The sequence below is a fragment of the Dipodomys merriami genome, unplaced genomic scaffold, assembly GCF_024711535.1.
Source record: "Dipodomys merriami isolate MVZ:Mamm:240054 unplaced genomic scaffold, mDipMer1.0.p SCAF_348, whole genome shotgun sequence".
NCBI lineage: Eukaryota > Metazoa > Chordata > Mammalia > Rodentia > Heteromyidae > Dipodomys > Dipodomys merriami.
The window spans coordinates 956,045-977,978 of NW_027205026.1; the positions used below are offsets into that span (position 1 = coordinate 956,045).

At 65.4% G+C, this 21,934-nt stretch overlaps 2 protein-coding genes across 3 annotated transcripts in view; one reads left to right on the plus strand and one right to left on the minus strand.

Annotated features, from left to right (window-relative positions):
* Positions 1–15,542, plus strand: part of LOC138803781 (piezo-type mechanosensitive ion channel component 1-like) — a 58,901-nt gene extending 43,359 nt beyond the window's left edge. The window contains exons 22-51 of the mRNA XM_069987864.1: positions 7–211; positions 1,620–1,724; positions 2,034–2,187; positions 2,255–2,498; positions 2,586–2,682; positions 2,776–2,947; positions 3,350–3,439; positions 3,519–3,619; positions 3,901–3,972; positions 4,281–4,381; positions 4,765–4,843; positions 4,916–4,972; positions 5,051–5,223; positions 5,302–5,396; positions 5,517–5,723; positions 6,021–6,279; positions 6,360–6,548; positions 6,631–6,922; positions 10,516–10,633; positions 10,717–10,864; positions 10,944–11,158; positions 11,271–11,429; positions 11,536–11,683; positions 12,907–13,095; positions 13,951–14,043; positions 14,137–14,309; positions 14,388–14,510; positions 14,586–14,665; positions 14,773–14,962; positions 15,039–15,542. Coding sequence (XP_069843965.1) covers positions 7–211; positions 1,620–1,724; positions 2,034–2,187; positions 2,255–2,498; positions 2,586–2,682; positions 2,776–2,947; positions 3,350–3,439; positions 3,519–3,619; positions 3,901–3,972; positions 4,281–4,381; positions 4,765–4,843; positions 4,916–4,972; positions 5,051–5,223; positions 5,302–5,396; positions 5,517–5,723; positions 6,021–6,279; positions 6,360–6,548; positions 6,631–6,922; positions 10,516–10,633; positions 10,717–10,864; positions 10,944–11,158; positions 11,271–11,429; positions 11,536–11,683; positions 12,907–13,095; positions 13,951–14,043; positions 14,137–14,309; positions 14,388–14,510; positions 14,586–14,665; positions 14,773–14,962; positions 15,039–15,288 — 4,578 coding nt within the window. The 3' untranslated portion in view covers positions 15,289–15,542. The remainder of the gene's footprint in view (positions 1–6; positions 212–1,619; positions 1,725–2,033; positions 2,188–2,254; positions 2,499–2,585; positions 2,683–2,775; positions 2,948–3,349; positions 3,440–3,518; positions 3,620–3,900; positions 3,973–4,280; positions 4,382–4,764; positions 4,844–4,915; positions 4,973–5,050; positions 5,224–5,301; positions 5,397–5,516; positions 5,724–6,020; positions 6,280–6,359; positions 6,549–6,630; positions 6,923–10,515; positions 10,634–10,716; positions 10,865–10,943; positions 11,159–11,270; positions 11,430–11,535; positions 11,684–12,906; positions 13,096–13,950; positions 14,044–14,136; positions 14,310–14,387; positions 14,511–14,585; positions 14,666–14,772; positions 14,963–15,038) is intronic.
* Positions 15,543–15,565: 23 nt separating this feature from the next.
* LOC138803780 (cytoplasmic tRNA 2-thiolation protein 2-like) lies at positions 15,566–21,868 on the minus strand. 2 transcript variants are annotated; one of them, XM_069987862.1, is made up of 15 exons: positions 21,748–21,868; positions 20,880–20,954; positions 19,126–19,204; positions 18,960–19,019; positions 18,182–18,242; positions 17,696–17,805; positions 17,316–17,584; positions 17,071–17,206; positions 16,773–16,904; positions 16,489–16,580; positions 16,307–16,410; positions 16,088–16,226; positions 15,931–15,997; positions 15,793–15,851; positions 15,566–15,721 (listed from the first exon to the last, which is right to left on the minus strand). In XM_069987862.1, the coding sequence occupies exons 1-15, from the start codon at positions 21,813–21,815 to the stop codon at positions 15,646–15,648; spliced, it is 1,527 nt and encodes a 508-aa protein (XP_069843963.1). In that variant the 5' UTR covers positions 21,816–21,868; the 3' UTR covers positions 15,566–15,645. The 2 variants fall into 2 exon arrangements, with proteins under 2 accessions (XP_069843963.1, XP_069843964.1); XM_069987863.1 differs by lacking the exon at positions 15,931–15,997 and having other exon boundaries at positions 15,587–15,721.
* Between the last annotated feature and the right edge of the window lie 66 nt (positions 21,869–21,934).

Sequence of the window (21,934 nt, forward strand, 5' to 3'; positions counted from 1 at the left end):
GTCCAGATCTGCTTCCTCATGTCGGTGAATGTGATCGGTCAGCGCATGGACTTCATGGTCATCCTGCACGGCTGCTGGCTGGTGACCATCCTGACCCGCCGGCGCCGGGGGGCCATCGCCCGCCTCTGGCCCAACTACTGCCTGTTCCTCACCCTCTTCCTGCTCTACCAGTACCTGCTGTGCCTGGGCATGCCCCCCGCCCTGTGCGTCGGTGAGCAGGCCGTGGCTGGGGGCGGGGAGTGCCTCCGCCTGTCCAGGCGTGTGAGGCAGTGTGGGCTGCATGTGTGTGTCGTCTGTCTGCACGGAGGTCTGTTCCCCTCCACCAGCCTCATCTTAGCTTGGTCCTCCAGGCCCACGCCAGGCAGCACGTGCGCTCACGCCACCCTTCGGTGTCCTCTGGGCCGTTGTTGGCTGTGCCCCAGCATAGGTCACTCTGGGACAGGGCCTGGCCGCTTGGAGGTCTCCTTGCCTCTGGTTCTCATCGTCATCTCCTCCCCCTCCCCCTCCCCCTCCCCCCTCCCCCTCCCCCCTTCCCCTCCTCCCCCTCCCCCTCCCCCTCCTCCCCCTCCTCCCCCTCCCCCTCCTCCTCCTTCCCCTCCTCCCCCTCCCCCTTCCCCTCCTCCCCCTCCCCCTCCCCCTCCTCCCCCTCCTCCCCCTCCCCCTCCCCCTCCTCCCCCTCCCCCTCCTCCTCCTTCCCCTCCTCCCCCTCCCCCTCCCCCTCCTCCCCCTCCCCCTCCCCCTCCTCCCCCTCCTCCTCCTCCTCCTCCTCCTCTTCTTTTTGGTGCTAGTCCTGGGGCTTGAACTTGGGGCCTGGGCACTGTCCCTGATCTTCATGTTCAATGCAAGCGCTCTACCCCTTGAGCCACAGCACCACTTCCAGTTTTCTAGTGGTTTATTAGGGAGAAGAGGCTCACAGACTTTGCTGCCTGGGCTGGCTTTGACCTGAGATCCTCAGCTCTCAGCCTCCTGAGTAGCTAGGATGACAGGCATGAGCCACCTGCCCCCGGCTGTGGACCTGTTTTTTTAACAGAAAGTGTCAGAGTTGTGGGCTGTGGGCTCCCAGGTGCTCTTCACCCCGTGTCCCTTCGTGCCAGCTGCGTCCACAGCCCAGCAATGATGCCAGGAGGGAGGGAAGGCCGTGCGAGGCTCCCGACTGGGCAGTGAAGCGCTCGGCACGTGCCATCTCCGGCCCTGCGCTGCGGCCTGTCCCCGGTGCCGTCTGTAGGGACTCCTCGGCTCCCTGGGGAGCTCTGGACGGCTTTTTTAGTGCCGTCCCTGTGGACCCCAATAAGGTGCCCCCTTGGCCGCGCCAGGCACCCCTGCCAGCTCCGCTCCACGCAGGTGGCCATGGCCTCCACCGGGTCGAGCTGGGTCCCAGGCTGTCCCCCTGCAGCTATTACTTTTCCCCTTGTTGGTTAGGCCTGTTGTGGAGGGGACACTGGAGACTGGGCTGAAGTCCTTTTTCTCCTCTGACATTGCCCACTAGACTTACTCAGGCGTTTGGACCCAGGCAGGCCGGGGGGGGGAGGGCACTCCAGCACAATTGCTGTGTTCTGTCACTCCATCTTGTGGCTCTGGCCTCGGGTCCTGGGCCATCCCGACGCTCCTCCGTCCCACAGACTACCCGTGGCGCTGGAGCCAGGCCATCCCCATGAACTCCGCCCTCATCAAGTGGCTGTACCTGCCTGACTTCTTCAGAGCCCCCAACTCCACCAATCTCATCAGTGAGTGACCCCAGCACAGCGCCCGTCCACCTGGGGCTACCACAGGATGGGGGGGGGCAGGACGCAGGGCCTGCGCTGGCGGGCTTCTTGTGGAGGGTGGGCTCCGAGCACAGTCAGATGGAGCTGGGCTGGGCCGGCTCACCCACACAGGCGTGCGCCCCGTGTGTGTGCCGTGCTCTAGCAAGCACGCAGACGCGGTGCGTGCACACGTCCCTCCCCACACAGAGGCCGCTCGGGGGACCCCCAGGCAGACGCGGGCCCTGTGTCCTGTCCTGTGGCTCCCGCCGACGGCCGCCCCACGTCCCCCAGGTGACTTCCTCCTGCTGCTCTGCGCATCCCAGCAGTGGCAGGTGTTCGCGGCCGAGCGCACCGAGGAGTGGCAGGGCATGGCTGGGCGCAACACCGACCAGCTGCCGCTGCTGCAGGGGGAGCCCAACCCCGTGCCCAACTTCATCCACTGCAGGTGGGTGCCGGGCCCTTCGGGAGGGGCGGCCGGGGTGCCGGGCGGCCTCTGACAGCTCTGTCTGCAGGTCCTACCTGGACATGCTGAAGGTGGCCGTGTTCCGCTACCTCTTCTGGTTGGTGCTCGTGGTGGTGTTTGTCACGGGGGCCACCCGCATCAGCATCTTCGGGATGGGCTACCTGCTGGCCTGCTTCTACCTGCTGCTCTTCGGGACCACGCTGCTGCAGAAGGACACGCGGGCCCAGCTCGTGCTGTGGGACTGCCTCATCCTGTACAATGTCACAGTCATCATCTCCAAGAACATGCTCTCAGTGAGTGCCGCCTGCCCCGGCCCTTCCCCCGAGTCCCACCCCAGGAGCCAGGCTTGACTCCTCTCCCGCCCGCCCGCCCGCCCCCAGCTCCTGTCCTGTGTCTTTGTGGAGCAAATGCAGAGCGCCTTCTGCTGGGTGATCCAGCTTTTCAGCCTGGTGTGCACCGTCAAAGGCTACTACGACCGTGAGTGGGTGAGGCCCGCGGGCCGGCGGAGGGGCACGGGGACCCCGGGCGCCTCTGGCCCTGACCCTGCCCACTCCGGCTCCTCCCCCACAGCCAAAGAGGTGATGAGCAGGGACAGGGACTGTCTGCTGCCCGTGGAGGAGGCGGGCATCCTCTGGGACAGCGTCTGCTTCTTCTTCCTGCTGCTTCAGCGCCGCGTGTTCCTCAGTCATTACTTCCAGCACGTCAGCGTGGACCTGCAGGCCACGGCCCTGCAGGCCTCCAGGTCGGCCAGGCCCTGGCCCCGGGCTCCCGTGGAGTAGCATCTCCACTCCCTGAGAGGGAGCTGCAGGGCCCTTGGCCCGCCGGCTCCACCACATGCTGATCCCAACGGAAGGGACTTTGCTGGGCCACGGCCCCCATAAGGTGTCACAGGGGAGCCAGCTCACCGTGCTGAGCTCAGGCTCAGGGCCCGGCCCGGGGTGTGAGCACCCACACCCCCCGGGCAGGCTTTGTGCCTAGGAGAATGGAGGGAACAGGAATCTCCCAGAGTGTGCCCCAGGGCCCTTCTGTGGGAGCAGGAGGCCCAAGTGTGCATGCACGGGCAGGGTGGTGGGCCTGGCCAAGCCCACAGGCAGGAGGAGGCCCGTGGGGCCGGACCTGAAGTCTAGGCCTCTCTCTTCCGCAGGGGCTTCGCCCTCTACAATGCGGCCAACCTCAAGAGCATCGACTCCCACCGCAAGACAGAAGAGAAGTCCCTGGCCCAGCTGAAGAGACAGTAGGTGCCCTCGGGGCCGGGCCGCAGCCGCGGGCCGCTGGCAGGCCGCCTGGTGCTCAGCCCTCTCTCCCCCTCGCAGGATGAAGCGCATCCGTGCCAAGCAGGAGAAGTACAGACAGGGCCGCGCGGGCCGCGGCCGACCCCGGTCCCCGGAGGCCGAGGACCCCGGCCAGGAGCCAGGTGGGTGTGGTCTCTGCCCTCCGGAGCCTGCCTGCATGTGTCCCGCATGTGTCCCGCATGTGTCCCGCGTGGCGTCCCCAGGGCTCCCGCCCACCTGTCCTCGTGAGGTGGTCTCCGCCCCAGCGGGCTGCTGGCTGTTGGCCCCGTGCCTGTCTGCCTTCGCTCTGCGCCCGGGCCCAGCCCTGCGTCACGGCACGGCACCCCTGTCAGCGTTGGAGCTCCGTGTTTGTTTCTGTCCCCAGCCCCTCCCGTGGCCTCACGCCTGCCCCACCCCTCCACAGGGCCTGTCAGCCCCGGGGGCTCCTCCCTGCCACGCAGACAATGGTGGCGCCCCTGGCTGGACCACGCCACAGGTACACTGCTGGGCCACTCCGCCCCACTGCCGCCCGCTCTCACCTCACCTCACCTCACGGCTTCTTGTCCCGTCTGGTCTCGTCCTGCTCTGGCCTGCGTCCCGTTCACGCCTTGTCCTCGTGATCCTCCTGCGTGGGGGCCCAGGGGAGATGACACTGGGCAAGACCACGTGGGGGGGGAGCAGGTGAAGGGCACCTGGGCTGGCACGATGGCTTTGCCGTGGCCAGCCCCACGCCAAAAAGGAACCAAGCTCGTCGGTATTTTGCCCAGTCGTGGGGTCCGGCTCTCACCCCCACTCTGTCTGCAGTCATCCACTCCGGGGACTACTTCCTGTTTGAGTCGGATAGTGAGGAGGAAGAGGAGGCCCTGCCCGAGGACCCCAGGCCCTCAGCCCAGAGTGCCTTCCAGGTGCGTGTGCTCTGCCTGAGCCTCCCGTGCCAGGCAGTGGGAAGGTCAGCTCCTCCTGGAGCCTCAGACCCCAGGGGACTCCAGTCTCCTGGAAAGCCACACTGTAGGGAAGGGACCTCCACCGGCTCCCGCTTCTCCTGCCTCCCAAAGTCCCAGCTCTGCCTCCCTAGGTGCCCCCGGCTCAGGAAGGGCTGTGTGCTTGTTGGCCACAGCTGTGTCCTGGCCCGAGTGGCCAGGGCATGCTGGGTCCCGCCGTAGCCCTCGGAGTTTCAAGAAGGTGCAAGCCCCCAACCAGGCGGGCAGCTGCGCCTAATTCCCCTTCCTTGGAACTGGGCTGACTCGGAACCGGCTCACGAGGGTGCTAACTGCTCCGTGGCCCGCAGATGGCGTACCAGGCATGGGTGACCAATGCGCGGACGGTACTCAGGCAGCGGCAGGAGCGGGCAGGGCACCTGCATGCGGGTGAGCTGCTGGGGTAGGGGCTGTGGTAGGGAGCCGCCTGGCCGCCAGCTGCTGACCGGCCCCCGTTCCCAGGAGGCAGCCCCAGCCAGGAAGAGCAGCCGGCGGAGGCCCTGGAGGATGAGGTGGCAGGTAGGTGGACCCACGGGCTGCAGGGCGGGGGGCTGTCCGGGCTGGCCTCCCCTCCAGAGCCCTGTGCCCTCCCTGCAGGCCGGAGCCACATGCTACAGCGCCTGCTGAACACGCTGCAGTTCCTGTGGGTGCTGGGGCAGGCCACGGTGGACGGGCTGACGCGCTGGCTGCTGGCCTTCACGAGACACCACCACACCATGAGTGACGTGCTGCGGGCCGAGCGCTACCTGCTGACGCAGGAGCTCCTGCGGGTGAGCGTCGCCAGGGCAGGGTGGGCTGGTGGGTGGGCCCCGGGTCTGCGGCGCTGAGCACCTCCCTGTGCCCCGCAGGGCGGGGAGGTGCACCTGGGCGTGCTGGATCAGCTTTACGTCGAGGAAGCGGAGACCGTCCTGGAGGGCCACGACGGGCCCAGCGCGGCCTCAAGGTGGGTGTGGGGCCCGGGAAGCTGGCGTGCGCCTGTGCCTGGCCACAGGGTATGATGACCCGTCCTCACGCCTCTCCCCTGAGCCTGAGGGCTAGCCACCTGGGACCCTCTCTCCCACAGCGGGCTGGGGCCCGAGGAGCCGCTGAGCAGCATGACAGATGACACGGGAAGCCCCCTGAGCACCGGCTACAACTCCCGCAGCGGCAGCGAAGAAATTGTCTCAGACACGGGGGACCCCGAGGCTGGGGGTCCCCTGCACGGTTCCCAGGAGCTGCTGGCCCATGCCCACACGCGTACGCGCACAGCCAGCGAGCTGCTCCTGGACAGGTGCGCCCCGTGAGGGGCGGGGGGCGGGGAGGCGGCCAGGGACAGGCCGAGGCTTCAGTTGATGGGGTGGTGAAGCCCAGGGGTGGCGGAGCTGGGGGACAAACCTGGGGAGGGAGGGACGCTGGCAGAATAGGGGGGCCTGGGGGGGGTGCCAGGGGAGGGAGGGCCTGAGGGAGGGGGCCTGGGGGGGGGGATACTGGCGAGGGGGGATGCCAGGGCAGGAGGGGAGCTGGGGACGGGGTGGCGGGCCCGCCCGGGCCTCCGTGCCCGTGGCCCCCAGCTCTCGGGTCTCGCCAGGCGTCTGCACATCCCGGAGCTGGAGCAGGCAGCGCAGTTCGAGGCCGCGCAGGGCCGGACGCTGCGGCTGCTGCGGGCGCTCTACCAGTGCGTGGCCGCGCACTCAGAGCTGCTCTGCTACTTCATCATCATCCTCAACCACATGGTCACAGCCTCGGCCGCGTCGCTGGTGCTGCCCGTGCTGGTCTTCCTGTGGGCCATGCTGACCATCCCCAGGCCCAGCAAGCGCTTCTGGATGACGGCCATCGTCTTCACGGAGGTGGGGGCTGCGGGGGGCGGGAGGCGGCTGCGGAGGGGGGCCCGGGAGCCTGGCCCCGTGCTGAGCGCCCGGCCCCACAGGTCATGGTGGTCACCAAGTACCTGTTCCAGTTCGGCTTCTTCCCGTGGAACAGCCACACCGTGCTGCGGCGCCACGAGAACAAGCCGTACTTCCCGCCCCGCATCCTGGGCCTGGAGAAGATGGACGGCTACATCAAGTACGACCTGGCGCAGCTCATGGCCCTCTTCTTCCACCGCTCCCAGCTGCTGGTGAGCGCCGGGGCGGAGGTGGTGCTGGCGGGCCCCGGGAGCCCGGGCCGCCGTCTCACCGTCCTCCCTGCTCCGCCCACAGTGCTTCGGCCTCTGGGACCACGAGGAGCACCCCCTCTCCAAGGAGCACGGCAGGAGCAGGGGGCAGGGCCCGGGGGCGGCGGAGAGGCCCGCCGCCCCGCCAGGACCCCAGGCTGAGGTGGGCACAGGCTATCCAGAGGGACCGGGGCTGCCTGCGGCCACCACGAACATCCAGGGAGAAGCGAGCGTTGGAGCCAAAGACGGGAGCCCAGAGGCTCAAGCGGAGCTCAGAGCCCAGGACTCAAGGCACCTGAGCCTGCGCTTCAGAGGGAGGCAGGAGAGCCCCGCCGTCGGTACATTCCCCCCCCCCGGCCCCCGAGGCCCCCCCGCACACAACTCTGGACTAGCCCTCTTCCCGGGAGGGTGGAGACAGTACTGCAGCCCAGCACGGGGAAGAGCAGGGCCATGAGCCTCTGACCTTCCAGGGAAAGAGGCCCTCACGGCTGCCTCCAGGGCCGACCTCTGCGAGGCTGCTTCACGGCCACCCCAAGGGACCCCCCAGGCGGGCAGCACAGGAGAAAGATTATGATAAGGTTCCCTACAGGGGCCATAGCTCCCCAGGACGGAGCCATATGGCGTCAGCTCCCTTCTAGGTGGACAGCTCTGCGGCAAGCGGCCCGCCCAGGTCTGGGGAAGAGAGGGAGCGGCCAGCTGCATGGCCAGAGGCTCTCAAGTCTGGATGGAGCCGAGGACCAGAGGCCAGATCCTGCGAACATCCTCCACCTCAGCCCTCCTCCTCCTCAGCTCCTCCTCCACCTCAGCTCCTCCTCCACCTCAGCCCTCCTCCTCCTCAGCTCCTCCTCCACCTCAGCTCCTCCTCCACCTCAGCTCCTCCACCTCAGCTCCTCCTCCACCTCAGCTCCTCCACCTCAGCTCCTCCACCTCAGCTCCTCCACCTCAGCTCCTCCTCCACCTCAGCTCCTCCACCTCAGCTCCTCCTCCACCTCAGCTCCTCCACCACCTCAGCTCCTCCACCACCTCAGCTCCTCCACCTCAGCTCCTCCTCCACCTCAGCTCCTCCACCTCAGCTCCTCCAACTCAGCTCCTCCACCTCAGCTCCTCCTCCACCTCAGCTCCTCCTCCACCTCAGCTCCTCCACCTCAGCTCCTCCACCTCAGCTCCTCCACCTCCTCAGCTCCTCCACCTCAGCTCCTCCTCCACCTCAGCTCCTCCTCCACCTCAGCTCCTCCACCTCAGCTCCTCCTCCACCTCAGCTCCTCCACCTCAGCTCCTCCTCCACCTCAGCTCCTCCTCCACCTCAGCTCCTCCACCTCAGCTCCTCCACCTCAGCTCCTCCTCCACCTCAGCTCCTCCTCCACCTCAGCTCCTCCACCTCAGCTCCTCCACCACCTCAGCTCCTCCTCCACCTCAGCTCCTCCTCCACCTCAGCTCCTCCACCTCAGCTCCTCCACCTCAGCTCCTCCTCCACCTCAGCTCCTCCACCTCAGCTCCTCCACCACCTCAGCTCCTCCACCTCAGCTCCTCCACCACCTCAGCTCCTCCTCCACCTCAGCTCCTCCACCTCAGCTCCTCCACCACCTCAGCTCCTCCACCTCAGCTCCTCCACCTCAGCTCCTCCACCTCAGCTCCTCCACCTCAGCTCCTCCACCTCAGCTCCTCCTCCACCTCAGCTCCTCCTCCACCTCAGCTCCTCCACCTCAGCTCCTCCACCTCAGCTCCTCCACCTCCTCAGCTCCTCCACCTCAGCTCCTCCTCCACCTCAGCTCCTCCTCCACCTCAGCTCCTCCACCTCAGCTCCTCCTCCACCTCAGCTCCTCCACCTCAGCTCCTCCTCCACCTCAGCTCCTCCTCCACCTCAGCTCCTCCACCTCAGCTCCTCCTCCACCTCAGCTCCTCCTCCACCTCAGCTCCTCCACCTCAGCTCCTCCACCACCTCAGCTCCTCCACCACCTCAGCTCCTCCTCCACCTCAGCTCCTCCTCCACCTCAGCTCCTCCACCTCAGCTCCTCCTCCACCTCAGCTCCTCCACCTCAGCTCCTCCACCACCTCAGCTCCTCCACCTCAGCTCCTCCACCACCTCAGCTCCTCCTCCACCTCAGCTCCTCCACCTCAGCTCCTCCACCACCTCAGCTCCTCCTCCACCTCAGCTCCTCCTCCACCTCAGCTCCTCCACCTCAGCTCCTCCTCCTCAGCTCCTCCACCTCAGCTCCTCCTCCACCTCAGCTCCTCCTCCACCTCAGCTCCTCCTCCTCAGCTCCTCCTCCACCTCAGCTCCTCCTCCACCTCAGCTCCTCCACCTCAGCTCCTCCACCTCAGCTCCTCCTCCACCTCAGCTCCTCCTCCTCAGCTCCTCCTCCACCTCAGCTCCTCCTCCACCTCAGCTCCTCCACCTCAGCTCCTCCTCCACCTCAGCTCCTCCTCCACCTCAGCTCCTCCTCCTCAGCTCCTCCACCTCAGCTCCTCCTCCACCTCAGCTCCTCCACCTCAGCTCCTCCTCCTGCTCAGCTCCTCCAGCTCAGCTCCTCCACCTCAGCTCCTCCTCCACCTCAGCTCCTCCTCCACCTCAGCTCCTCCACCTCAGCTCCTCCTCCTCCTCAGCTCCTCCTCAGCTCCTCCTCCACCTCAGCTCCTCCTCCTGCTCAGCTCCTCCAGCTCAGCTCCTCCTCCTCAGCTCCTCCTCCTCCTCAGCTCCTCCTCAGCTCCTCCTCCACCTTAGCTCCTCCTCCTCCTCAGCTCCTCCTCCACCTCAGCTCCTCCACCTCAGCTCCTCCTCCACCTCAGCTCCTCCTCCTCCTCAGCTCCTCCACCTCAGCTCCTCCTCCACCTCAGCTCCTCCACCTCCTCAGCTCCTCCTCCTCCTCAGCTCCTCCACCTCAGCTCCTCCTCCACCTCAGCTCCTCCACCTCCTCAGCTCCTCCTCCTCAGCTCCTCCTCCACCTCAGCTCCTCCTCCACCTCAGCTCCTCCTCCACCTCAGCTCCTCCTCCTCCTCAGCTCCTCCTCCACCTCAGCTCCTCCTCCACCTCAGCTTCTCCACCTCAGCTCCTCCACCTCAGCTCCTCCTCCACCTCAGCTCCTCCACCACCTCAGCTCCTCCTCCACCTCAGCTCCTCCTCCACCTCAGCTCCTCCTCCACCTCAGCTCCTCCTCCACCTCAGCTCCTCCTCCACCTCAGCTCCTCCTCCTCCTCAGCTCCTCCTCCACCTCAGCTCCTCCTCCACCTCAGCTCCTCCTCCACCTCAGCTCCTCCTCCACCTCAGCTCCTCCTCCTCAGCTCCTCCTCCACCTCAGCTCCTCCACCTCAGCTCCTCCTCCACCTCAGCTCCTCCACCTCAGCTCCTCCTCCACCTCAGCTCCTCCACCTCAGCTCCTCCTCCAGCTCAGCTCCTCCACCTCAGCTCCTCCTCCACCTCAGCTCCTCCACCTCAGCTCCTCCACCTCAGCTCCTCCTCCACCTCAGCTCCTCCTCCTCAGACCTCCTCCACCTCAGCTCCTCCACCTCAGCTCCTCCTCCACCTCAGCTCCTCCACCTCAGCTCCTCCTCCACCTCAGCTCCTCCACCTCAGCTCCTCCTCCTCAGCTCCTCCTCCTCAGACCTCCTCCACCTCAGCTCCTCCTCAGCTCCTCCTCCACCTCAGCTCCTCCTCCTGCTCAGCTCCTCCAGCTCAGCTCCTCCTCCACCTCAGCTCCTCCTCCTGCTCAGCTCCTCCAGCTCAGCTCCTCCACCTCAGACCTCCTCCACCTCAGCTCCTCCTCCTCAGACCTCCTCCACCTCAGGGCTAACCCCTAGGTGGTGAGCAGAGGGGAGTCACTGTGCTCAGTCTGTGACTGTGCTCAGTCTGTGAAGTGGGGTGATGCCTGCTCCTGGGGTTGTCTGGAGCTGTGGCAGCTCTTGCTGGACTGGGTCAGCACGGCCTCTCCCACAGAGTCTGCCGACAGGGAGGAGGAAGAGGAGACACAGGACACAGGAAGAGAGCAGCCAAGCCTCTGCCGAGAAAGAATGAAGGCAGCTGGGCGCCGGCTGCAGAGCTTCTGCCTGAACCTGTGAGTGAGGGGCGGAGGGCGGAGGGAGGGGAGGAGGAAGCGGGGGCGGGCACTTCGCCGGGGTCACAGCTCCCCGCCCCCAGGGCCCAGAGCGTGTCCCAGCCCCTGTGGCAGTTCTTCCACGACATTCTGCACACCAAGTACCGAGCGGCCACCGACGTGTATGTGCTCATGTTCCTGGCAGACGTGGTCGACTTCATCATCATCGTCTTTGGCTTCTGGGCCTTTGGGGTGAGCCAGCCTGCCCCGTGACTAGGGGTGGAGGGCGCCCCCACTTCCGCTCCCCCTGACCAGAGCTCTCCCCCCACAGAAGCACTCGGCGGCCACGGACATCACGTCCTCACTGTCGGACGACCAGGTGCCCGAGGCCTTCCTGGTCATGCTGCTCATCCAGTTCAGCACCATGGTCATCGACCGCGCCCTCTACCTGCGCAAGACGGTGCTGGGCAAGCTGGCCTTCCAGGTGGTCCTGGTGCTGGCCATCCACCTCTGGATGTTCTTCATCCTGCCGGCTGTCACAGAGAGGTGCGCCTCCTACCCCCGGGGCCCCCTCTGTCCAGGCACAGGGCACTCGCTGTGCGTGGCATTGGTGGGGCTCTGCAGCTCCGCTCTAACCAAGCCTCTGCCCCGCTCCCAGGATGTTCCGCCAGAACGCCGTGGCCCAGCTGTGGTACTTCGTGAAGTGCATCTACTTTGCCCTGTCCGCCTACCAGATTCGGTGCGGCTACCCGACCCGCATCCTTGGCAACTTCCTCACCAAGAAGTACAACCATCTGAACCTCTTCCTCTTCCAGGGGTGAGCGTGGGCTCCCTGGGCATGGCGCAGCGGGAGGGGCCAGGACGGCAGGCCTGTTGCCGTGGGTCCGGGAAGGGCCCACCTGACAGGAAACTGGCCTTGACAGGTTCCGGCTGGTGCCGTTCCTGGTGGAACTGAGGGCAGTCATGGACTGGGTGTGGACGGACACCACCCTGTCCCTGTCCAACTGGATGTGTGTGGAGGACATCTACGCCAACATCTTCATCATCAAGTGCAGCCGGGAGACAGAGAAGGTAGGTGTGGGACTGAGGGCGTGGGATGCGGCCCCAGGGTGCTGGCATCCTGAGAGGAACTTTCTGAAGCTCCTCTGGGCTGGGGCAGGAGGACACTGGGTCTCCTGAGGGGTTCACAGAAGCGCGGGAGGGAGGAGAGCCTGGTGGAGGTGGAGGAGCTTCGGTTCTTCACTACGAGTGCAGTTTGGTGCTTTGGTGTATTGACGCAGCTGTGCACCTACCGCAAATCCAACTTAGGACACTTCCATCACTCCACAAAGCAAGCCTGGTTCTGGCCCCACTATCAGCCACTGTCTGTGCTAGTCCCACAAAAGAACTCTCTGGTCTGCTTCCCGCCTCTGCCCGCCGCCCTCCCAGCAGTTTCCCCACGGCCCGGCCAGTCAGCGCTCCACTCCTTTCCACGCTCAGGCGGTGCTCCCCGGTGTGCCCGACCTCTGGCTGGTCTCTAGGCCGTCTGCACTCCCCCCCCCCCCCCCCCCCCCGTGGCAACTGTGAGCCACCGGTGCTCCATCCACGGTCGCAGAGCTGCTGTGGGCCTGTGTGGAGGAACGGCCCGTCTTCAAGTAGCGGCACTGCTCTGGCGCTGCATTCTTACCAACAGGGCCCCTGTTCCTCGGCGGCCACCCTTTAGCCATGAGGCCATGTCTGCCTCCGGCTGTCAGTTCCTAGCAGGAACTCAATAGACGCCAGCCACCAGGGCTCGGCTCAGCTAGGCCACAGCTTCTGCCACGTGTGGTTGCCTCCAGTTTTGCCTGCATTTTGCTCAAGCTCTTGGTGTTCTGTCTGCAACTTCTGCCAAATCCAGGCCACCGTGTGGCTGTCTTGCCGAGGTTTAAACTCAAGCTCTGATCTTGAGTCCACACTTTATACGTGCAGCAAGGGGCACGTGTGTTCTCGGGCACGTGCAGCGTCCCAGTCCTTTGGTTGAAGAGTCCATTCCTGCTGAACGCTCCCAGCACCTCATCCAGGGCCCCATGACCACATCGGGGTTTGTTTCTGCACTTCAGGTCGGTTCAGCGACCTGTATGTCTGTCCTGCGCCAACACTATGGGTTTGTGCAGATGCTGCCTTGTGATTTAGACCAGAGGCCTGTGAGGGGTGGGAGTGACCTGCGTCTCCCCTAGAAATACCCGCAGTGTGACCTGCGTCTCCCCTAGAAATACCCGCAGTGTGACCTGCGTCTCCCCTAGAAATACCCGCAGTGTGACCTGCGTCTCCCCTAGAAATACCCGCAGCCCAAAGGGCAGAAGAAGAAGAAGATCGTCAAGTATGGCATGGGCGGCCTCATCATCATCTTCCTCATCGCCATCATCTGGTTCCCGCTGCTCTTCATGTCTCTGGTGCGCTCTGTGGTGGGCGTGGTCAACCAGCCCATCGATGTCACCGTCACCCTCAAGCTGGGGGGCTACGAGGTGGGTGGTTCCCAGCCCGGTCAGCTCCCCGCCTGGGAGACAGAGTAAGGCTGTCCCCAGGCCACTTGTGCACAAACCCTCATGTGGGCCACCCCCACCATATAGAGCCCCCATGTGCAGACCCCCGTGTGGCCCATGTGCACAGCCCCCCCACACCCCATGTGGCCCGTGTGCAGCCCCCGTACACAGCTCCCCCCACCCCGCGTGGCCCCCTGTGCACAGCCCCCCCACACCCCATGTGGCCCCCTGTGCACAGCCCCCCCACCCCACGTGGCCCCCTGTGCACAGCCCCCCCACCCCGCGTGGCCCCCTGTGCACAGCCCCCCCACCCCACGTGGCCCCCTGTGCACAGCCCCCCCACCCCACGTGGCCCCCTGTGCACAGCCCCCCCACCCCGCATGGCCCGTGTGCACAGCCCCCCCACCCCGCATGGCCCGTGTGCACAGCCCCCCCACCCCGCATGGCCCCTGTGCACAGCCCCCCCCACCCCACATGGCCCGTGTGCACAGCCCCCCCACCCCGCATGGCCCGTGTGCACAGCCCCCCCACCCCGCATGGCCCCTGTGCACAGCCCCCCCCACCCCGCATGGCCCGTGTGCACAGCCCCCCCACCCCGCATGGCCCCTGTGCACAGCCCCCCCCACCCCACATGGCCCGTGTGCACAGCCCCCCCACCCCGCATGGCCCGTGTGCACAGCCCCCCCACCCCGCATGGCCCCTGTGCACAGCCCCCCCCACCCCGCATGGCCCCTGTACACAGCCCCCCCCACCCCGCATGGCCCCTGTGCACAGCCCCCCCACCCCATGTGGCCCGTGTACAGCCCCCGTGCACAGCTCGCCGCATTGCCCCCCCAGCCCCTGTTCACCATGAGCGCCCAGCAGCCCTCCATCGTGCCCTTCACACCCCAGGCTTATGAGGAGCTGTGCCGACAATTTGACGCCCACCCGGTGAGTGGCCCCTACGTGGCCTCCACTGGGCGGGGCGGGCGGTGGCCTGGTGGGGGTCCGCATCCCCCACTGAGGGCCCCCGCCCCGCCGCAGCTGGCCATGCAGTTCATCAGCCAGTACAGCCCTGAGGACATCGTCACGGCGCAGATCGAGGGCAGCTCGGGGGCGCTGTGGCGCATCAGCCCGCCCAGCCGCGACCAGATGAGACGAGAGCTGTACAACGGCACAGCCGACATCACGCTGCGCTTCACCTGGAACTTCCAGAGGTAGGCCCCGACCCGGGACCCGGGCGCCGCGCGGGCCACGGGGGCGCGTGCAGCGGCTCAGCCGTGCCCTCGCCTCAGGGACCTGGCCAAGGGTGGCTCCGTGGAGTACACCAACGAGAAGCATACCCTGGAGCTGGCCCCCAACAGCACAGAGCGCCAGCAGCTGGCCCGCCTGCTGGACGGCACGTCTGACCACTCCGTGTGAGTGAGGGCGGGCCCTGCGGGCTGGTGGGGGCTGGGGGCTGAGCTGGCCCTGACCTGCCGGCCCCACCACAGGGTCATCCCCCACCTTTTCCCCAAATACATCCGGGCCCCCAATGGGCCAGAAGCCAACCCCGTGAAGCAGCTGCAGCCAAGTGAGTGTGGGTGTCCGGGCCTGGGGGGGGAGGGGACAGGAGCTCGGCCCCGGGGGGATGGGGCAGCGGCCCGTGGCTGCTCCAAGCGTCCCCCGGCTCTGACCCAGTGGAAGAAGCCGACTACCTCGGTGTGCGCATCCAGCTGTGGAGGGAGCGAGGGGCAGCGGGGGCTGCCGGCTTCCTGGAGTGGTGGGTCATCGAGATGCAGGACTGCCACAGCAACTGCAACTTGCTGCCCATGGTCATCTTCAGCGACAAGGTCAGCCCGCCCAGCCTTGGCTTCCTGGCCGGCTATGGGTGAGTCTGGGGTCTGGGTGGCCCGGGGCTGGGCGGCTCAGGCGGCGGCCCGGGCCTCACTCTCCGCTCCTGGCAGGATCATGGGGTTGTACGTGTCCATTGTGCTGGTCATCGGCAAGTTTGTGCGGGGCTTCTTCAGCGAGATCTCGCACTCCATCATGTTCGAAGAGCTGCCTTGCGTGGACCGCATCCTCAAGCTGTGCCAGGACATCTTCCTGGTGCGGGAGACTCGCGAGCTGGAGCTGGAGGAGGAGCTGTATGCCAAGCTCATCTTCCTGTACCGCTCGCCAGAGACCATGATCAAGTGGACGCGAGAGAAGGAGTGAGCCCCGCCCTCCCGCCCCGGGCGCTGGGAACGAAGGAGCCGCCAGCACAGGCGGCACCGTGGACTGGGGCGGCTGCTCCCCGGCCCCAAGCCCACCAGCTGTGACAACTCCGCGGCCCCCCCGAGCCCCGATGCTGCTGTCAGAAGGACGCTGTGTCCCACCCGAGCCCCGTGGGCCCAGCCTAGTCCACGGCCAGCCAGCTGGGCCTGGAGGCCCAGCCCCACGCGTACTGTAGAGTTTTCTAATTAAAAATGTTTTTATTTATACAAATAGACAATGGTGGGCCAGGCCCATCCTGCCCTGACTCCCGCCCTGCGCCGACAGCCCTCCCGCGCCGGCCAGGTGTGTCCTCCGGGCTCAGCTCTGAGCCTGCTCAGCCTCGCTGTCACTGTCCTCAATCAGGTACTCCTGGATCTCCTGCATGACCAGGTCCCTGCGGAGCACACAGTGAGCGCCGGGCGGGTCGGACGCCACAAGGGGCTTCGCAGCTCAGGCGTCACTCACCTCTGCCTGCGGGACTGGGCCTCCGCCAGGATGTAGGGGGGCAGCGAGTCCTGGGAGGGCTGCAGGAAAAGAAGCCAGGAGGGGTGAGGGGTGGCGAGCGTGCTGGTACCCATGGCTGGGGGAGGAGCGTCCACTCACCACGTCCTTCATGGTGACCCGGCAGCTGTAGCACAGCTGCTCGGTGACGCAGGCCGGGGCCTCCTCCCTGGGGAGCAGAGTGGACCTGTGGAGCTGGCTCTGCCCAGGCCCTGGTGTCCCCCCCTTCCAGCTGCAGGGAGATGGGGCAGGGACTCACCTCTCACAGGCCGCCCCGCAGCAGGCCTGGCCCCTGCCTGGCTTCAGGCTGCCGCAGGGTGAAGTGGGAGTCCCACACTCAGCCTGGGGTGTTTTTGAGCGACGCAAAGAGGTCTGAGCCCCAAAGGCAGTGGCACTATCTGCAAACAGAGAGGGGTGAGGGCACCAAGCCCCAAACGCCAGCCCGCCCCCCGCTGGCCTGCTCCCACCCGGCACCTACCGTCGGTGTCGATGTCCAGCGCACACATGCACAGGAGGCAGTGGGGGCCGGCGGGGCCGGCAGCGCAGCCCTCCCTGGGGGACTTGGCCAGCTTCTCGCTCGTCCTGCGGGTAGGCGGGAAAGTCACGGGCACCACCCCCAGCCAAGCCTGGCTGTGGGCTCAGCACCCCCTGCATGCACACCTGTACACGGTGCTGATGGTGGAGGGGAACTGGGTCTGCAGCCGGAGGATGAAGGCCTCCATCAGACGGTGGATGCTCGCCTTCTCGGGTGCCTGGGGGAGGAGGGGGCGGGGGAGGTGGTGTGGAGGACAGGGTTTCACGCACCGGCCCTGCTTCCCCAGCAGGCCAGGGATGTCCGCTCTGTGGCCCCGTGAGGCCACAGCCTCTCATCAGGAATGACAGGACAACGTAGGGTTCTCATCAGCTGATGTGTGCCAAAGGAAGGGAGGCCCCGGCAGACCCACCTTGGTGTCGATGGCCGGCGTGAAGACCGACGGTACGGCGAACAGGCGGTTGTAGAAGACCACCTCTTTCAAGGTGTGATCCCGCATGGGCCGCACCACCACCACGTCCCCATGCCGCTCATCTGAGAAGCCCTGAGGGGTGCAGCGGGTGACCCAGGTCCTGCCTGAGGCGGGGCCAGACCCCCTCCCCCAGGCGAGGTTGCGGCCCAGAGGCTTTCAGGTGAGGGTACGGGGGCACCTGGCCCCGCCCCCATGTACGTGTCCCCGCCCCCACGTACGTGTCCCCGCCCCCGCATACTGTGTCCCAGGCGAGGAAGGCGCCTCTCCCCAGGGCCAGGTTGGTCATGAGCTTGATGGCCAGGCGGGTGCAGCTGTCCCCCATCATCACCTTGGAGTAGCCGTGGACTCGGGCCACGTGCAGGATCAGGTGGGCCCTGTGAAGGAGCAGCGGCCGTTGCAGAGGCCAGCCAGGGTCCCAGAGGCAAGGGCAGGGCCCGGGGCACGGGCTCAGAGGCAAGGGCAGGGCCCGGGGCACGGGCTCACCGGAGGGTCTGCAGAAGCTCCTCCTTGGCCGTCAATGTCTTCACGGAGTTGAACAGCCTGGACAGAGCCGCAGTCTGCGCAGCTGTAGGGGACCCGGTATGGCCTGGGTGGGGTGGGCACGTCTGCTCTCCCCCCTGAGCCGGGCCGCGGCTGCCCTCTGAGCCCAGCTGGTGCTGCAGAAAGCTGCCCACTGCTGCCTTGTAGCCCTCCTCCGTCCCTCCTGGCTCCCGGGCAGGGCAGCGAAGCACCGACGGCGGCAGGCTGAACACCTGCCAGGATGCCAGAGGCCAATGAGCTCAGGGCCCAGCCTGGGGGAGCACGGGAGCAGGAATGGGCACACCCATGGCCCTCCAGGTCCTTTCCCAGGACAGCCCAGCCACCTCCTCTAAAGCGACCACGTGCCACGGGAAGCCAACGCTCTGCAGGATCCGCTGCACCTCAGCCAGGGTTTCTGCTCGGCCTCCCGGGCTCTGGCCACAGACTGCTCCCTCTGCAGTGGGAAAAGGAGGGTGTGGGCTTGCAGAGATGCCTGGGGCGGGGAAGGAGGGGACCAACGCCCGCACGGCCAGACTCCCAGACTCCGTACAGGGGCGGTTCTGAGGTTCTCAGAGCTGGCAGCAGGTACCTCCGCAGAGCGAGAGAGGCCACACAGCCCTCCACATCCTACCCAACACCGGCACTGAACACAGGGCAGGCACTCGGCCCCTCGCCCCAAATCTGGGCAGTCTGACACTTCAGGACAGTACTTCAGTGCCCACTGCTGGAAGTGTCCCTACCAGAGCCTCAACGAAAGGCCCTCCCAGGCAGGCCTCGCCAAGAGGAGGCTCTCCAGGGCGGCCCTCAACATCTAGCGCTAGCACACATACCATCAACAAAGATGACTCCCGGCACAAAACGCAGTCTTTTGGCAGAATCCTGACTCAGGCCCTGCGGGGAGAAGCAGCACCTAGGATTGCCTTCCCAGCAGACAGAAGGAGTGCTGCTCCCAGGAAGCAGAAGCAGCGGCTCAGGCGCAGGGTTAGGCAGGCCTGCGGACAGGGCTGAGCAGGCCAACGCGCTGAAAGGCACACTGTGTAGGTCTCAGAAATCTGTAGTTCTGTTGCAGAACAGAGTTGGCCTCAGGCAGAGGGAGCTGGGCCAAGCGATGCCACCCAAGTGCTGGCTGGCCGGCCGGGGCCGTGCTCCACCTGAGCAGGGACGGGGACCAGGCACAGGAGCACTCTGCGGGCTGCCTGCCCCTCAGCCGGCGTGGCAGGAGCACACGTGCCCCATCCCTGCTCCAAGACCTCCACCTGGAAAGGCCAGAGCCCTAGGGCCCACCCACGTCCTGGGTTCACAGCCTGAGCCCCCCCACATCTATCTCCTCCCCTTACATGCTGCACTCTTTGCCCAGACCACTTCTGACAAGCGTTCTCCATCTCCCCATGAGCCGTACTTGGCCAAGCTGCAGCACCATGGTGATGCAGGTTTGGAAAATGAACAGAGCACAGTGGGGCACAGCTGGGTATCCAGGATGTGGCTTCTGGTCTCTGCCCCTGCCGTCAACCCCAGCAGTGCCGTGCAGGAGCGGGCTGCTGGCTCCTGTCTACACAAGGCCGTAGGAGCCAGCTGAGCAGGAAGCTCCCTGACTCAACTTGAACATACCTCAAGGACCTGCCAGACCATGGAGCCAGACGAAGGCCCCCCCGACCATGCCAGGAGCACCTGGGGAAGAGGAAACATCGACAGTTTTACATAGTGCCTTCTAACACACAGGCGTCTACCCCACACCGAGCCCACCCTCAGAGCCTGTAGGGAAGCCCCTGGCTACCTTCTCTCCAGGAAAGATGAGGCGGTTCTTCCCCAGCATAGCTCTGAACTTGTGCACATACAGTGCCTTGAAGCAGTCCCTGTAAAGGAGCCAAACGGGGCTGCTCTGGCCCACCAACGGTGTACAGCCAAGGCCCAATGGCAATAGCATCTGTCTCTTGGGAATGCCCGCCTTTAGAGACTGCCACAGCCTGGAGAAGGGCTGGGTGGAATGCAGCACTGCAGATGCAGCTGCCAGGTGCACCAGGTTCCCAGGAACACACCTAGTCCCTGAAGGTTGCAAGCTATACCGAACATGGGGGCCGTAGCTAATGCACCCCAGCTGGTGGAAAGGGCAGACTCAGACTGGCAAGTGATGAGCCAGGCCTGATGCCCACGAGGAGACACGCTGATGGATGATTGGCTTCTAGGTACTGCCCCTCTGGAGTGGAAGAGGAAATGCTAAGCAGGCTGTAGAGAGGCACAACAGCCCGGGCCTCCAGGCTTGCCAACCGAGGCTGCAATGTATCTAGGCCTTGCTAGGCAGAAATGGTTCCGAATCTGCACCAAACACACATCCTCAGGTCCCTCCTTAATCCTAACTACTCAGGAGGCTGAGATCTGAGGATTGCGGTTCAAAGCCAGCCCAGGCAGGAAAGTTCGTGAGACTCTTATCTCCAATAGACCCCCCCCGCCCCCCCCCCTTGCTAGAAAACCAGAAGTGGTGCTGTGGCTCAAGCGGTAGAGCGCTCGCCTTGAGCTGAAGAGCACAGGGACAGGGTCCAAGCCCAGAGTTCAAGCCCCACAACCAAAAAAAAAAAAAAAAACATAGTCAAAACTTCCCACCAGGTCTGGGAAGCTCTTAACATTTCAGTTGACTCAGGCTACTAAGGCAAATGTTTTCAACCCTGGCTGCATGTTAGACTCACAAAGACCAGTTGTCAGAATTTCCAGGGGTGAGATCTAAAATTATCTGCTTTAAAAATTCTCTCAGAAGCTAAGCACCAGTGGGTGAGGCCTGTAAGCCTAGCTACTCAGAAGATTGAGATCTGAGAATCTGAGCAGAAACATATCCATGAAACTCATCTCCATTTAACCACCAAAGAGCCAGAAATGGGTGGCTCAAGTGCCAGCCTAGAGCAAAAAAGCACCCAGGTCCTGAGTTCAAGCCCCAGTACTGGCACAAAGGAAGAAGAAAAAGGAGGAGGAGGAAGAGATTACTTACTCAACAAACAAGCCCTATTCTAAACAGTATCCAACAACAGAAGAAATTAAAAGGCTAAAATGCAGAGACCTAGTGCTGCCCTCCCGCCCCGGACCCTCTGGAAATAACATCTTGTTCCTGGCCAAAGGACTTGGGGGACAATGAGCTTTCCTTCCTAGCCTCTGCTCCCACAGATAAAACGGATGTCCTACAAGGTAAACAACTTCTACCCAGAGCACTTGGCAAGTTCCCAGGATGCTCTGAATGGCGTCAGATGTATCCTAGCTAACCCTAAATGTCAGTTGTGGGGCTTGAACTCTGGGCCTGGTGCTGTCTCGCGCTCTTCAGCTCAAGGCTAGTGTTCTACTGCTTGAGCCACAGCACCACTTCCGGTTTTCTAGTGGTTTATTGGAGATAAGAGTCTTACGGACTTTCCTGCCCAAGCTGGCTTTGAACAGCGATCCTCAGATCTCAGCCTCCTCCGCAGCTAGGATGACAGGCGTGAGCCACCGGCGCCGAGAGTAACAATGCTTTTAAACAGAAGAAAAAAGCCTGAGAAGCAGGGCTCTCACCTGCAGAAGGCATCTCCGGCGCGGATGACCACCACTGGCAGGCCTTCTTTGCACTTCACACACTTCTGCTCACCTCTTGAAGGGTCAGGGAGGAGAGAACAAGCATGTGGATGCAAGGCCCCCTTGCCTTAGCGGACCAGATGGCCACCTAAGGCCGGACCAGAGGACCCTCCCTGGTACCCTGGGGCTTGTCTGTGTCTTAACCAACAGCTCAAAGGCCCTGGGCTGGAAGAATGTGTGGCCTGGAAAAGCAGGCCTAGGGGACATGTGAGGGTCTCTGAGGAGACAGGCCTCCAGTGACAGGACAGCAACGGGGGGGGGGGGGGGGGGGGGTGTGTGACAGGCAGAAGGTGTCAGTCAGGGGCCAGGGGCGACAGGGAGTAGACAGCAGTCAGAGCCAGGTTGCCAGATTGGGGGGAGAGGACTAACAAGAAGAGAGCATCAGGCTGGGGTGACAAGGAGAGGGCATCAGGCGAAGGGTTTAGGGTGGGGGGCGTCAGGCATAGGGTGCAACGGGCGGAGGGGACGACGGGGGGGGGCAACAGGTGAGGGGGGGACAGGTGGAGGGTGGGACAGAAAGGGGGGAACAGGCGGAGGGCGGGACGGGGGAACAGGCGGAGGGGGGACAGGTGAGGGGGGACAGGTGGAGGGTGGGACAGAAAGGGGGGAACAGGCGGAGGGGAGACAGGTGAGGGGGACGGGGGGACAGGCAGGGGGCGGGACAGGCGGGGGGGCGGGGGTGTGGACAGACGGGGGGACGGGGGGGACGGGCCAGGCGGACCGGAAGGAGCGGTTCCCAGGGCCTCGCGAGCCGGCAGGCCGCTCGCGCCCGGCCCGGAGAACCGCGAACGCGGCCCGGGGCTCTCACCTGGGCCGGGGCGGGGGCGCCGGCTCTCGGGGCGCCGGGTCCGCGTAGTCCTCGCCGGCCTGGCACATGTCGGCGCCGGGCGTCGGAGCCGCCAGCCCCGCCGAGCGCCCGCGCCGTCTGATGACGTCGGCGGCGGCGACGCGCCGTGAGGCGAGGGCGGGGCGAGCGGTGACGTCGGCGCGGTGGC

Excerpts from the sequence above, each read along its gene's own strand:
- LOC138803780 (XM_069987862.1), bottom strand. The coding sequence starts at position 21,815 with ATGTGCCAGGCCGGCGAGGACTACGCGGACCCGGCGCCCCGAGAGCCG. Across the intron at positions 18,243-18,959 it reads TGGTCTGGCAGGTCCTTGAG|GGCCTGAGTCAGGATTCTGC; the intron begins GTATGTTCAAGT and ends TTCTCCCCGCAG. Across the intron at positions 15,722-15,792 it reads GCCCAGTCCCGCAGGCAGAG|GGACCTGGTCATGCAGGAGA; the intron begins GTGAGTGACGCC and ends TGTGCTCCGCAG.